This window comes from Papaver somniferum, chromosome 1, assembly GCF_003573695.1.
Source record: "Papaver somniferum cultivar HN1 chromosome 1, ASM357369v1, whole genome shotgun sequence".
Classification (NCBI taxonomy): Eukaryota; Viridiplantae; Streptophyta; class Magnoliopsida; order Ranunculales; family Papaveraceae; genus Papaver; species Papaver somniferum.
In genome coordinates, this window is record NC_039358.1 from 218,467,433 (window position 1) to 218,481,586 (window position 14,154).

The following is a 14,154-nucleotide window of genomic DNA, read 5'->3' on the forward strand; positions in this document are numbered from 1 at the left end:
CCGTAACTAAAATTAATTGTGGACCTGACAATGAGAATATTATTTTTTTGGGGCCTGCGCCTAAGTTTCCCATTTGATATTTCGGATGCGAATTCAAACGGATTTTGGAGTTTGGACACTAGTGGACACCCTTTAAGTGACAGCCAGTAATAGCTAGGCCCATCATTTTACGATTGAAATTCTAAGTAGCCCATGTCAATATTAACGCCCAACTCTGAATCTACATAAACCCTAAATCTATCCCCCCTTATATTTCTTTCATCTTCTTCTTCTATTCTAGGTTTTCTCTCACTGCCGTCGCCAGAAAACTAACCATCGATCTAAATCTCTTCTCCTCCGTTTCTCTGCAACTAATCAGCAAAAATGGTGGCCGTTAAGAAAATGGTACAGAAGTCAATAGTCATTCACTCATCCCCCTTTAGATTTTTCTATTATGTTTCAGGATTTGATAGATTTTGATATCTAATCAAATCTGGTTTTGGGGTATTTTTTTTTGCAGAAGAAGACTCATGAGAGTATTAACAACAGACTTGCTCTTGTGATGAAGAGTGGGAAATACACCCTTGGTTACAAAACAGTTCTTAGGACTCTCAGAAGCTCCAAATGTAATCATCATAGTAATCCCTTTATTCTATGATTTTTAATTATTTTTTGAGGATTTTTGCTGATTTTATAGTGATATTGTTGCAGCAAAGCTCATTATCATCTCAAACAATTGTCCTCCTTTAAGGAAATCTGAGATTGAGTACTATGCTATGCTTGCTAAGGTTGGAGTTCACCACTTCAATGGAAGTAAGTAGTCTATTTTGATCTTTCCATTGTATTTCTTTGTGTGACTGTTTGGTCTTAGTTGAGCTAGATTGTTTATCTGGTGTTTGCCTATTTTGTGTTATGTATTTGTGATGTACAATTCTGGCTATAGAAAACCTTCATTTGGTTAGGTTATAGTTAATGAATATCTTGTTCTTTCTGTCTTGTAATCTTGAATAGAAGAAATATTGATTTATTTCTGGCCATCATTGTGAAGTTGGGGAGACTATTTTGTTCTGTACTTTTGAGATTACAGTTGTATACACGATCCTCAATGCATAGAAAAGCAAATCAAACTTGTAATAATCAACTGTTGAACTCGTATCTCTATGGTTAACAATTTTAAGATTCATACAGTGTTCACTATCTTCATCATTATGGTACTTTTTTGAGACCCATTGTAAAGCAGAAATAGAATGTGTACACTGTATGTTTCAGTGGAAGTAACTAGTCTATTTTGATCTTACTCTAGTGTTTAAGGTAGCAGTGTACCCTTTATTTTGTGTTTGTTCTTGTTTTGATTGTTTGGTGTTCGATTGTTAGTCGGCTCGTTGTCTATTTCTTCTGTGTTTGTGAAGAACAATGCTACTAAAAACCTTCAGTTGATAAGGTTGTGGAGAAATTAGCAAGAAAGCTTAACTTTATGCAGTAATCAAGTATGGTAGATAGTTACATTTAAATAGTTTAGGTTTAAAAAGTCACAAATTAGCAGAATAAAGCCTTATTTGCATTTGCCATCAGTCACTTAAGGTTAAGATTTCTTTCGCCCTGTAACTATCCTGTTTTAGCAATTAGCAGGGATACATGTTGCCTCCATTCTCAAGGTGTATGGGCTTGGTTATTGTCGGGTCCACGCATCATAATCTACTGATCTACTGAAGTTTTTCTAGTTTTGTTGCTTTTTTTTCCTTCCGAGTTTTCATATTTGAAAGTTTTTTGGCTCCATGCTCGATCCCTTTTGAGGTAGTTTGGGTCACCTTCAGATGTACATGTAGTGTTTTAGTAAAGTAGATGTTCCTTCCTAACAGATTTCTATTGTGATATGCAACTTACAAATTACTGATAAAAACTGTGTCCTTGAGTTTCCTGAAGTTATCATTTTTATTTGTGCCATTATAGTTGTCTTGAGGTTATTATTATATTAGATCTTTGAAGCTGGTGTTAAATTTGTATCTTCTTGTTTGTTGCAGACAATGTTGACTTGGGAACAGCTTGTGGACGATACTACCGTGTTTCATGCCTTAGCATCATTGATCCAGGTAAGACAGAACATCCCCTGTTTATTCAACTCCATATGTTTACTTGATTTTCTTCTTTTGCCTGACACTTCCTTTCCCATTCTGTTTTTCCAGGTGATTCTGACATCATCAAAACCCTTCCTGGTGACCAGTAAAGGGCAGAAAGACCTAGTGTATGAGTCACTAGATTATGATTTTGCTTGTTCGGTTGTCTCTTTTTGTATCTCTACTCTATTTAGTTTAAGTTGAGTTTTAGTTGAATTCAATTAACCTTTTTTAGGTTTGTTTCAAACTTGTAATGATGGAAGAACACATTAATACTTATTTTGGGAGATGATAGTATGCCTTTGCACTTTATGAATGCCGTATGACTTGTGTTTTAATTCGCTATTTCATCCTAGAAGTCTCCACAGTATTTCCTACTGTCACTGCTTCAAAAGTGTTGGTGTCATTTATCCAGTCATTGGTAGTTTTCAGTTGCTTTAACGCCTGACAGTGTGCTTGATTTTGCTGGATCAATGTTTCCATGAACAAGGACTTGTTTTTTCTTGCAACTTTGAGCAATGCAAGTTATCTGTCCAAGTTTATGATCTGTTAAACTTCTAGTGTTGCTGTCTCTTAATTTCAGAAAAGCTTCTGATTTTGGTAGGGATTACTGCTGGAGGGTCTCAAATTTGGCAATCAGTGACATTGGTGTTTATACCTTTGCATGGTTGACGCCATTTCAGATCCACAAACGGCCTAATCCTGGAGGGCTGTTTTAAGAACTCCGCAGCAACTCAACAAGAAGAAAGTGGACTTCCAATTCTAAGTCGTCTAATCCTATTTAAAACTGGAAAGTGTCTTTCTTAGACCTAAGAAAAAGTCACCAAATTTGGTAATTCCGAAATGGTTATTGCCATGTCTTTGAGAATGAGATTTCTTCTCAACCTGGCAGGAATCTTCCGAGATAACCCGGAAAACTAAATTCATGTGCAACTCGGTCAAGGGTAAAGCGTGTGAATCTAGCTTGGACCTTCTACCCTAGTCCTTTATCTGTTGCAGAGACAGCAGTTCAAACTTTAACGCAGCAGCAGCACTACTGGTATGTCAGGATCTCCTTTTCTAATGGTTTAATTTTCTGTTGTTTTCTTGATTGATAAATTATAGATTCCATTGGATTAATAACCTTGTTTACAGACCCTTGCAGAATTCTGTGTTGCATAAAATGGAAGAATTAAGATCATCACCTACTCCCATTAAACGCTTAAAGGTTTTGCATGATATAGAGAGTACTGCGAGTGGGAATGATCGGATTCCATTCTTACCTGAAAGTATTATGCTAAACATTCTATCTTACCTTCCTACAAAATATCTTCTGCAAACAAGTGTTTTATCCAAAAGTTTTAGAGAATTATGGACAATTATCCCTAGACTAGACTTCGATGAAGATCTTTTCAAGATGCATAGAGTCAAGAATAAGAAAAAAATTCAGAACCCGAAATTTGAGAATTTTGTGAGTAAGGTTATGAGGTTATTGCAGGATGGTGCATATGATGTTGACAGGTTCCGTCTCAGTTGGTCTCATTGTGATATGTCTCTTGTTAACCAATGGATTGATGTTTTGGGTAATAAGAATTTGAAAGAACTAGATCTTGATCTTCGGCGTAATGAAAGTGCAGAAAAGATACGTTATCCCATAACGTTACCTTTGTGCATGTTCAATAGTGATTCTTTAGTTTCCTTGAAATTGAAGCTGCAGAATTGTGAACTTTTTATGTTACCTACTTCAATTTGTTTGAATAAGCTGAAAATACTTCATCTCGAAGGGGTTAGATTCTCGGGAGATGATGCAGTTCAGAAACTTCTTGTTGGTTGTCCAATTCTTGAAACTTTGGTAATGGTAGGCTGCCATATTTACAATGAAAAAGTTGTTGACATTAGTGTTCCTAGTCTAAGGAATTTTACTATGCGTCATATTTATCTTCGCAGCGACTCTAGAATCAAAATCTCCAATCTGAATCTCTTAGTATTCAACTACACAGTGATGGAATGTAATATGAAGAACAACTCCATAGACAGATTGTCCTCTCTGATGGATGCATATATCGAGGTTCTCCTCCAACCAGGTGGTAGTTGCAGCATAAAAAAGGTACAATGAATGCTTTGACATTGTGCGTGAGCTTTTTAGCGGGTTGGCTAGCATACGGTCACTAACATTACCCAGAAGTACACTTGAGGTATGTGCTCCACTGCTTTTTAAAAATTCTTATGTTTTAGAGTAGTTGTTTTTTTGTTGCACATAGCGCTTTGTTTGTATAGTTTGCGCCGTGGTTGTAGTTTGTTACTTATGGTGATTATCTTCTATGTTTATCCAGATACTCTCAAATGCTCTAGATTTCTTGGATTCACTGCCAAGCTTTGAAAATCTAAACAAATTGATGCTCACATCACTTAGACAGAGAGATTATTTTCAAGTGATTGCATACTTGCTGCAAAGCGCGCCTAGTCTAGAATCTCTTGTCATTGATCTGGTGGACCTGGTAAGAAAGGCTGCCGCTTGAATTATTAATTCTGTTATGTACTCAGCACTTACCAACGAGAACTAATTGTCATATTGTTAACTTTGTTGCAGCCATGTATTGGTGTTGTTCCGAAGGAAGAAGGTCAAGCAGTGTCAACAGAGTTTTTATGTCTGGAGACTCTTGTTCTCAATCACCTCAAGGAAGTAAAGATTAGCTCCTTTCGGGGAATTGAAGTTGAGCTCGAGTTCTTGAAACTAATTTTAAGAAAAGCCAATGCCTTCCAAAAACTAACCGTCATTGAAATGAACGATTCAAAGAAGAGAATGGAGATTAAATTGACGATGTCTATGCTTGAAAAAGCTTCTGCAAGCTGCACCATATCAGTGTTGTAGAGGTAAGAAAGACAGTCAGCAAGAACAGAACAGCAACAAAAAGAGAGAACATACCCTTGTCTGCGCAACAAAGCTTAAGTACCAAATCTCAATTAACCCCTAAAATAAAAGACACCTTGCAGATATTCAAAATACACCATTCTGAATTGAATTCTGCAATTTTGCTCATGGTTCCCTTAGCTAATTGGTTTTTGTCCAGTGTTGCTATTGTCTCACCCTCCATACTGTGTGCATTATTTCAGCCTGGACTTGCATTATTCACTTGTTCCTTTTACTTTTAACAGTTTTACTACATTTACTTCAACAGTTTTACTACATACAGATGTGGACCTAATTCATTTACTTCTCTTATAGTGGGTGTACACTTCACACTTATTAACTTTTTCTGTTTTTAGGAAAGATGAAAAGCTGGTGATTCTTAAAGTCTACAGCAAGCTAGTTACAAAAATGGAAACCAATTTGTGATGGGCAGTTCAATATGGGGCACTAGGCTTTAAAAGTGTCAGTGATCAACACACTTTCACTCTGGAAATATCTTTTCCTTTTTTTTTTTTAATTTTTTTTTTCCTCTAGAGAATTTTCTTCAAGTTTCAGACCACATACTACTCTCCTCTCCGGTTCAGTTATAAGTGTTTGAAGAAGAAAAGGAAATTCAAATTTCCTTGGATTACTAGTATTGCACAAGAATGGCAACTAATGATAGCATGTGCTTGGATGAGGTAATTTTCTTAACTCTCTTTTGTTTCAGGGTCTATTTAATTTCATTTTGTTTTTAAGATCTTTCCCATTTCATTGTTTGCTTGATCTGTTGTAGAAGAAGAAGAAGAGATCTAGGGTGGTAGTGGTTGCTGATAGAACTACCAGATCAAGAGAAGAGGCAGATAGATCCAACTCCTCAAGGCTATCAGATGAAGAGGAGTTGCAAAATGCTGCTCCTCCTGCCCAAGATCAGCTGGTTGAGGAACTGAAGGTATATGTTTTAAGAACCCATTTTTAAACCCTTTACAAGAGACATAATTCTCCTCACTCAAGCCTTATTTGTTCTCTCTATTTTATTTCTCTGATCAGGGTGAGATAGAGAAGCTTCAAGCAAGGGTTAGGAAATTAGAGAAACAGGTTGATGAGAAAGCTGAATTAGGAACGGAAGTGGAGATATTGAAAGAACAGGTAGATGAATTAACAGGAAGTGTTGAGAGTCTGGAAGATCTTAACCAAGTCTTAACTGTCCAAGAACTTCAGCACAATGATGAGTTACAAGAAGCTCGGAAAGTACTAATTCAAGTATAAAGATCTTAACCAAGTCTTTCTTGTTCTCAGTTTAAAATCCAGCTTATAATGATCTTAGTTAAGGTGCTAATCATGTGGAGTTTTGTCGAAATATAGCCAGCAGACTTTGTTTTTTTTTAATATATATATGCACTGCCACTGAATTGCAGGAAATTGGAGAAAGTTCATGCACTGCCACTGAATTGCAGGAAATTGGAGAAAGTTCATCAAATTCTCAGTGTCTCGTTGGGATTAAGAGAATGGGAGAATTACATTCAAAGCCATTTTGTGATGCATTAAAAGACATTTGTAGCTCATCTTCAGAGGATCGATTTTCCGATCAATCTGTCCTGCTTTGCAACTTTTGGGAGCAAATGCTCAAAGACCCCCTTTGGCATCCATTTAAAGTTGCCCTTGTTGATGGCAAACATCAGGTAGTGCCACCAACTTCTCAATCGACTCTCAGAATCGTTGTTAACAACCGCTTGGTCATATTCTGAACATATATTGGGACAAATAACTTGAGAATTATTCATGTGTATGGATGTTTGTTGGCTGCAGGAGTTGCTCGATGAGGAGGATAAATTATTGAAAGGTTTGAAGAATGCATGGGGGGAGGAAGCATATTCTACAGTTGTGAATGCACTTATGGAGCTCAATGAGTATAACCCAAACGGCAGATATCCAGTTCAGGAGCTTTGGAACTTTGAGGAGAACAGGAGAGCTACTGTGAGTGAAGGAGTTGAGGAACTTGCTGATCGCTTGAGAATGTATCATCCTGCCAACTATCCCACGGGAAGAAATCTGGAAAAAACAGGAAAGAAAGCTTAGCTGCAAGAAAGTCTTCCCATTACAGTAACTCTCTTTTGCTTCAAATCTCTTAGAGTTTGAATCAGTTGTGTGTTTGCTAGATCAAATTAATAGTTAAGCTTGTTATTTGAACCAGTTGGTAGTTTTATGTTCATGTAGGGATTCGATTTTAGTTTCTTGGTTTCTTGGGGAAAACCATATTTAAGTTGATTTGACTGATTTCAAGCTCAGTTTATATATCATATTTATTGGATTTCAGGGGCTTAAGTTTACTATCAGTACATTAGGAAAAAGGTTTAGAGATACTGAGACCGATTTGTTCTGTCCTTAATCACTGGATTGATTTTTGGTTTAACAGTAAGTTGAAAGAACTCAGATCTTGATCTTTGGCATAATGCCAGGGCAATGAAGCTAACCTCATGCCATAATGTTACCTTTGTGTATGTTCAGTAGTGATTTCTTAATTGCCTTGAAATTGAAGCTGCAAAATTGCCCACTTGTTATGCTCCCTACTTCTATTTTTTTTGAATAAGCTGAAAAAGCTTCATCTTGAAGTAGTTAGATTCTCAGGAGATGGTGCACTTCAGAAACTTCTTATTGGTTGTTCGATTCTTGAAATTTTTGTAATGATAGGTTGTCATATATATTATCAACAAGTTGTTGAAATTAGTGGTCCTAGTTTAAGGAATTTGTGCATGCGTCATATTGAACTTCCTAGTTACTCTAGCATCAAAATGTCCAATTCGAGTCTCTTATTATTCAAGTTCACAGTGATGGAATGTAATATGATCCACAGACAACTCGTCGTCTCTGATTGAGGCATATATTGAGGTTTGCCTCCAACCTTCTGGTCTAGCAGAGGAAAGTATGATGAATGCTTTGACAATTTGCAGAAGCTTTATAGCGGGTTGTCTAGCATACCGTTACTAACATTACCCAAAAATACACTTTAGGGATCTGCTCCACTTCTTTTTAAACATTCTTATGTTTTCAAGTAGTTGTTTTTTGCTGTGTACATTGAAAACTACCATACATGTTAACTTTGTTTTTTGAGTCTTGTGATGGAAGAAGGTCAAGCAGAGTCAACAAAATTTTTGTGTTTGGAGGGTCTTGTTATGAAGAACTGAAGTTGAGCTATAGTTATAAGAAAAGCAAATGCCTTGCAGAAATTGTCAGTGAAACAAAAGATTCAAAGAAGAGGATCGAGATAAATAAGAGAATGGCTATGCTTGAAAAAGCTTCTGCAAACTGCACAATATCAGTGTTCTTGAGGAGAGAAAGAAGGCAAAACTCAAATTTTAAGGGGCTTCTTCCACTTGCAGATTTTCACAGTTGTATTATTTCAAGCGACAGAAAAACGAAATTTGTATCACAACCACTATCTCAAGTACCTGAGTGCAGAGCCCTTTAGTTAGCCTTTTAAAATTCACAAAATTGGTCAACACAAATATTTCATGGGTGAAACGGACTGCTAGATTTAGATACTGTTTATATGGACATTAAACAGAAAAATACTGTTCATTTAGCCAAAATGGATATTTGACCCAGGAAAAAAAAAAAAAAAATATCAATCACATAAAATACCCCTTTTTAGTCTAACAACAACCAAAACTCCACCAGTTGTGCGTGCTTCTTAGCTTGAACACCTAAAATACCACTTTTTAGGCTACGACCAAGCAAAGCAGACACCTCAAAATTAGCCTGGAACAGGAAGTTCAGATAATCTGGAAAAAAAAATCAGAGCAGTTTAAACAAGTGCCGACAACACCTACCTGAGTGAAACGGAAAATGTTATCAAAAAAAAAAAATCACATCCTGACCCTCAGCATCTCTAAAGTGCGCATAAACATACAAACCAATAAGTCCAACACCTACGCATATTGTCGACAGTTGTACATAGTGCTTGCTCCATTAGACAAACCAGTTGGAGGATTATATTTTACCGGGTTCGCACATTGACAAAGCAGTTGGAGGATTAGATTTTTCCGGACTCACCCTACAAAAACAGAGGCTATGATGTTGCATCAGCATTGCTGAAGCACACATGTATTTTCCGGACTCACCCTACAAAAACAGAGGCTATGATGTTGCATCAATATGAGTCTGTTTTGTCGTAAAACAACTTCACAACTCAGAAGAGACAAACTCCAATCAAGGAATTCGACGACAAGATAAGATGCAGGTCAGCAATATGTAAAAGATATTACCATGTTTTACACCGTCCTGAAAGTCGAGAATAACAACTACTCCTTCGTATAAGTTCAGATGAGCACTCCAGATTGCATTTCTTGCATAACGAATGACAATATGTCAGTTGGACGACAAAATTAGTCACATGATCAATGGATCTCAGCATGTACAACAACCATATGATCAATTACTTTCTATGAATTTGTTTGCTAACAACAAAAGGGAATAAAATTAATGAAGATGGAAGCAAGACAGAACACCTAACAAAATCTATAGTAGGAGAAATCATGATGCAAATACTGCCATATCTCAAACAACAATCTACCACAGACAAGCAGATCAATACTCATTCAAAACTATGCAGCACACAAAAAGTCAAATTTTACCGGAGAAGCTCCATAATCTCGACAAACAACTTCAGGCTAACGAAATCAATATAATAAGCGAAGATAATCCAGAATATACAAACTGCCATGTATCACATATAGATAGAGAACCAAAAGTGCTCCACAATGCATAATGAGAAAAGTAAGTTAAAACTCTCAGTGACCGATGCAATTCTGCGTCTTTAAACACCAAGATGGCTACTATCATCGGTGAAAACTAGAGGCTTAGAGCTAACCACGCAATGGAAAAACAAATCATTCAATTATCAAAACCACTAGAACATTAAGGTAACAAAGACAAGATAAGGCAAACAAAATCACGGAAACGATCAATAAAAACTACAAATCATTTACCTCCCAAGCAACCACGACATTATTCACATAAGCTAATCCTGGGTTTAGTCATAACACGAGTCCTGAAGACAGATTATCCTTTTTACTTTAAAGTAAGTGTTGCATTAATATTTCCTTCCTTGCATCATATTGCACAAGTCAATATCTCATCATATCGAGCTAGTAGAGTAGTCAGGTTAGACTAAAACAAAAATAAATGTATTAGAAACTAAACCAGAAACACACTTCATGATAATGACGATTATGAAACCGTCTTTTACAGCCTTAGTAATATCTTCTTCTCTTCTATTGAAAGTAATACCTTAAAAAAGTTATATTACATTCTACTACTAGATGAAATTGGTTTCATCCTGAGTATTTTCACGAAATAAAGCTATATCAATGAGTGATTTATATGAAATTGATTTCATCGTGAGTATTTTGACGAAAACACAATTATATCACAGACTATAACTAGATGAAACCAGTTTCATCCTAGTATAACATGGATGAAACCAATTTCAGGTCAATCCAAAACAGGATGATACTGGTTTCATCCTAGTATAACATGGATAAAAACAATTTAAAACACAATTATATCACAGACTATAACTAGATGAAACCAGTTTCATCCTAGTATAACATGAATGAAACCAATTTCAGGTCAATCCAAAACAGGATGATACTGGTTTCATCCTAGTGTAACATGGATAAAAACAATTTCAGGTCAATCCAGAACAGATGAAACCAATTTTCATGTTACTTTGATGAAATCAATTTCAAAACAAACTAATTCGCTAATTTCATCATCACTGTCATTGTGGAAGGAAAATCAGGAGAATTAAGGCAGGTAACGCCTAAACACCAGTTTCATCCGTGTTTACACAAGAAGAAAAAAACAGAATGAAATTTCACTCATAAAAATGATTCATTTTTGAAAATTAAGGTAGTTAACATCAATTCCTGTGAAATTGATGAGTTCGGTTAATAAAATCTTGAAAAAAAATTAGGATCGAGAAACTTACCAGTGAATGAATTTGAGAACTCTAATTTTGGTTGGAAGAGAAAACCCTAATTTTGGTTTGAATGAATTTGAGAACTCTCCATTTAATTAGGGTTGCCGGTGTTTTTGTGGTGGTTGTGATATCAATGTTGACGATAATGTTGATGTTTGCGGTGGTGGAGGAAGGTGGTGGTGTTGGTTGTAGTTGTTGTAGATGTTGATGGTGGTGGTTGTAGTATTGTCGATGGTGGTGCTGATAGATCTGGTTATAGAGATGGATAAACACGATGTTGTCGACGGCGTTGGTGTTTTCTGGTAGTAGAGATGGTGGTGGTGGTGTCGATGTTGGTGGTGGAGAAATTTGATGTCTGTCGATGGTGATATTTGGTGTTTCTGGTAGTGGAGATGGGATTAACGGAGGTGGAAGAAGATGAAGGCGTTGGTGGTTTTGTTGAAGAGAGAAGAAGAACGAGTTAAGGTTTTGGTGGACCTGGCAGGGTAGTTGTGTCCATTTCAATCAAAAGATTCTTTTGGTCATTTGACCCAGACAAAATCTCTACCTGTCCATTTGGCCCAGAAAACACCCATTTTTGACTATATAGCCCATTTTCTCTTTAAAATTATAGCAGCTTATTGATGAGATTGTATGTGTTTGTGCACCAGAAAATCTGCATCTGTTGACCACCAGCTTCAAATTTTCTTCTTGCCTGTGCTTGTAACTTTCTTAGCTACTTGGTTTTGTCCGGTGGTGCTTTTGTCTCACCCCTCCAAAATTGTGTACATTATTTCAGTCTACACCAAATTCATTTACTTCTCCTACAGTGAGTGGGTGTCTACACTTCACACACTTCAAACTTTTTCTGTTTCAAGGAAAGAGGAAAAGCTGGTGATTCTTAAAGTTCACTGGAAGCAAGTTACAAAATGGAAACCAAATTGTGGTAGGCACAACCTCCTGAACGGACAAAACAGCAAGGGGCACTACCATATTCATTAAAGCATCAACACACACTTTCACTCTGGAAATCTCTTTTACTTTTTTTTTTTTTTTCTCCAGAGAAATTTATTCAAGTTTCAGACCACATACTACTCTCCTCTCCAGTTCAGTTACAAGTGTTTGAAGAAAAGGAAGAAGAGCACAAGAATGACAACTAATGGTAGCATGTGCTTGGATGAGGTAATTTTCTGAACTCTCTTTTTATATGGTTATTTTCTTAGAGATTTTTCATTTCATTGTTTGCTTGATCTGTTGTAGAAGAAGAAGAGATCTAGGACTGTAGTGGCTGCAGATAGATCCAAGTCCCCAAGGCTATCAAAAGCTGAATTAGAAATTAAAAAGGAGATATTGAATGAAAAAATAGCTGAACTAAGAGAAGATATTGAGAGTCTGGAAGATCTTAAACAAGTCTTAATTATCAGAATATGTCAGCAGAATGATGAGTTAGAAGAAGCTCGTAAAATTCTAATTCGGGTATGTATATACCTTTCTTCTTGTAGTTGCAGGAAGTCCTACAACACACCCCTTGTATTATCATGATTATAATTTCTAAATCTAAGCTTATTTGATATGACAATAAAGATAAAGATAATGAAAATAGAAAATAAGACACAAGATTTACGTGGTTCGATCAATTTGATCTACATCCACGGGGTTAGGTTTCACTATGATCATTGAATTACATATGAATTACATTGAGACTCCATTAATGAGTATTTGGAGCTCTCTCTCTCTGGTTTTTGAGAAAGAATAAGAAGATAATAATAATACAAGTTACATTTTTCTCTCTCCTACCTTTCTCTTTATATAGGATGCTACCTAGTGGATGACATCTCATATTTCCTTTTATTTCCTTTTATTTCCTATCCTCCGTGCGATATTATAGCATAGCCTTTTATGAATCTCGCACACTTACAAATACTTGTGCGATATTTGGATCCTACATCTTGCCTTTTTTTCTTGAATATTGCTTGAAGAGCGATCTTCAGGAAAAAATCCGTTGTTGTAGTTGTTGGAGCGAGATACGTGTTGTTGGAGTAGTCTTTGATTTTTGTTGATGAAGGAACGAGCGAAAGAATACTGGACTTGAAAAGTACGTACTTGCCTCTATTCTTTTGTGAAGTTCCGGAGCGTTGCGAAGTAAATAAGAAGTATCAACCCTTGAAGTATGCGAAGTATGAAGTATCCTTGAAGAAATATAAGAAGTACTCAATCCTCGAAATATAAGAAGTATCTGTCCTTGAATGAGAATAATAAGTATTGCCTATATTCGTGCGAAATTATTATTCCATTTTTGGTGAGGATTCTTGTTGTTCATTAGTGAACGTCCACTTTGGAAATAATTCTTTCCGAGGAGATAAAGAACATAGAATGTTTTCTTGGTAATCCATAGTTGTCTCTATTCTTTATCTATGAGGGTAGAATCTTTGAGAAAATGTTGAATGTGCGAATTGTTTCTTCATTCTTATCTTGCCTCTGTCTCATGTTTTGTGCTCATGCGATAGTATAATCTCTTCAAGTTGCTTATAATTGTGCGAAATGATTGAGCGAGATAATCACATCATTCGGAAGAATCATATTCTGCGAAATAATCACATTCTGCAAAATTCGGACACACTATGCGAAATTATGAATAATCCTGTGAAATTCTGAATAATCCTGCGAAATTCTGAATAGTTATGCGAAATTCTGAATAGTTCTGCGATATTATTCCGTAAAGTTTTGTAAAATAATTATGCGAATCTAATGCTTATGTTATGAAATGTTTATGCGATGCTTATGCCATGAAATGCTTATGCGATGCTTTGATGATGCGAGTGTGATGCTTGTATGATGAGAATGCTTATCTATTGCAATGTATAGTCAATGTTTATGTTACTTAGCTCATTTTTCCGTCTAAAATTGATGTAGCTTTAAATTGCCTCCATTCTCCATTTCTCTGGATTTTTCTTTAGTGTATGCATTCTTCTTCGTGTAGTTATTGTTCTTCACAAGTTCTTACTTGTTTTTCATCTTTCCTCTTTCCTGCACTATTAGTATCTCATAACAGTATGGTCATAATATCAAGTCTGCGGCATTTTCACTGCCTCAGTTTCATTTCCATGTACATATTCGCAAGCTTGTTTGCTTACATATAATCATTCTCGCAAGCTTACTTGCTTACTCATTTTCTTATGTGGTCTTATTTTGCCTTCCTAGTTAAAAGTCTTATTTTGCCACCTCTTGTC

General features: G+C 36.1%; 2 protein-coding genes and 1 long non-coding RNA gene across 4 annotated transcripts; all 3 read left to right on the forward strand.

Annotated features, from left to right (window-relative positions):
- The first annotated feature begins 222 nt into the window (after positions 1 to 222).
- On the forward strand, positions 223 to 2,443 carry LOC113337055 (60S ribosomal protein L30). The gene is made up of 5 exons (XM_026582749.1): positions 223 to 384; positions 500 to 605; positions 691 to 792; positions 2,001 to 2,069; positions 2,163 to 2,443. Exons 1-5 carry the CDS (start codon positions 364 to 366, stop codon positions 2,201 to 2,203), a joined length of 339 nt encoding a protein of 112 aa, XP_026438534.1. The 5' UTR covers positions 223 to 363; the 3' UTR covers positions 2,204 to 2,443.
- Positions 2,444 to 3,766: 1,323 nt separating this feature from the next.
- On the forward strand, positions 3,767 to 4,797 carry LOC113337063. The gene is made up of 3 exons (XR_003354094.1): positions 3,767 to 4,267; positions 4,406 to 4,570; positions 4,663 to 4,797. It is a non-coding gene; the product is annotated as an uncharacterized LOC113337063 (long non-coding RNA).
- A 626-nt stretch (positions 4,798 to 5,423) lies between these two features.
- LOC113316156 (factor of DNA methylation 3-like) lies at positions 5,424 to 7,278 on the forward strand. Of its 2 annotated transcripts, none has more exons than XM_026564377.1 (5): positions 5,424 to 5,663; positions 5,759 to 5,914; positions 6,013 to 6,225; positions 6,381 to 6,644; positions 6,772 to 7,278. In XM_026564377.1, the coding sequence occupies exons 1-5, from the start codon at positions 5,631 to 5,633 to the stop codon at positions 7,039 to 7,041; spliced, it is 936 nt and encodes a 311-aa protein (XP_026420162.1). In that variant the 5' UTR covers positions 5,424 to 5,630; the 3' UTR covers positions 7,042 to 7,278. The 2 variants fall into 2 exon arrangements, with proteins under 2 accessions (XP_026420162.1, XP_026420165.1); XM_026564380.1 differs by having other exon boundaries at positions 5,447 to 5,663; positions 5,762 to 5,914.
- The last annotated feature ends 6,876 nt before the right edge of the window (positions 7,279 to 14,154 follow it).

Coding starts and splice junctions, on each gene's coding strand:
- LOC113337055 (XM_026582749.1), top strand. CDS start 364: ATGGTGGCCGTTAAGAAAATG. Junction 385..499: donor TGGTGGCCGTTAAGAAAATG/GTACAGAAGTCA, acceptor TTTTTTTTGCAG/AAGAAGACTCATGAGAGTAT. Junction 2,070..2,162: donor CCTTAGCATCATTGATCCAG/GTAAGACAGAAC, acceptor CTGTTTTTCCAG/GTGATTCTGACATCATCAAA.
- LOC113316156 (XM_026564377.1), top strand. CDS start 5,631: ATGGCAACTAATGATAGCATGTGCTTGGATGAG. Junction 5,915..6,012: donor AGCTGGTTGAGGAACTGAAG/GTATATGTTTTA, acceptor TTCTCTGATCAG/GGTGAGATAGAGAAGCTTCA. Junction 6,226..6,380: donor CTCGGAAAGTACTAATTCAA/GTATAAAGATCT, acceptor ACTGAATTGCAG/GAAATTGGAGAAAGTTCATG.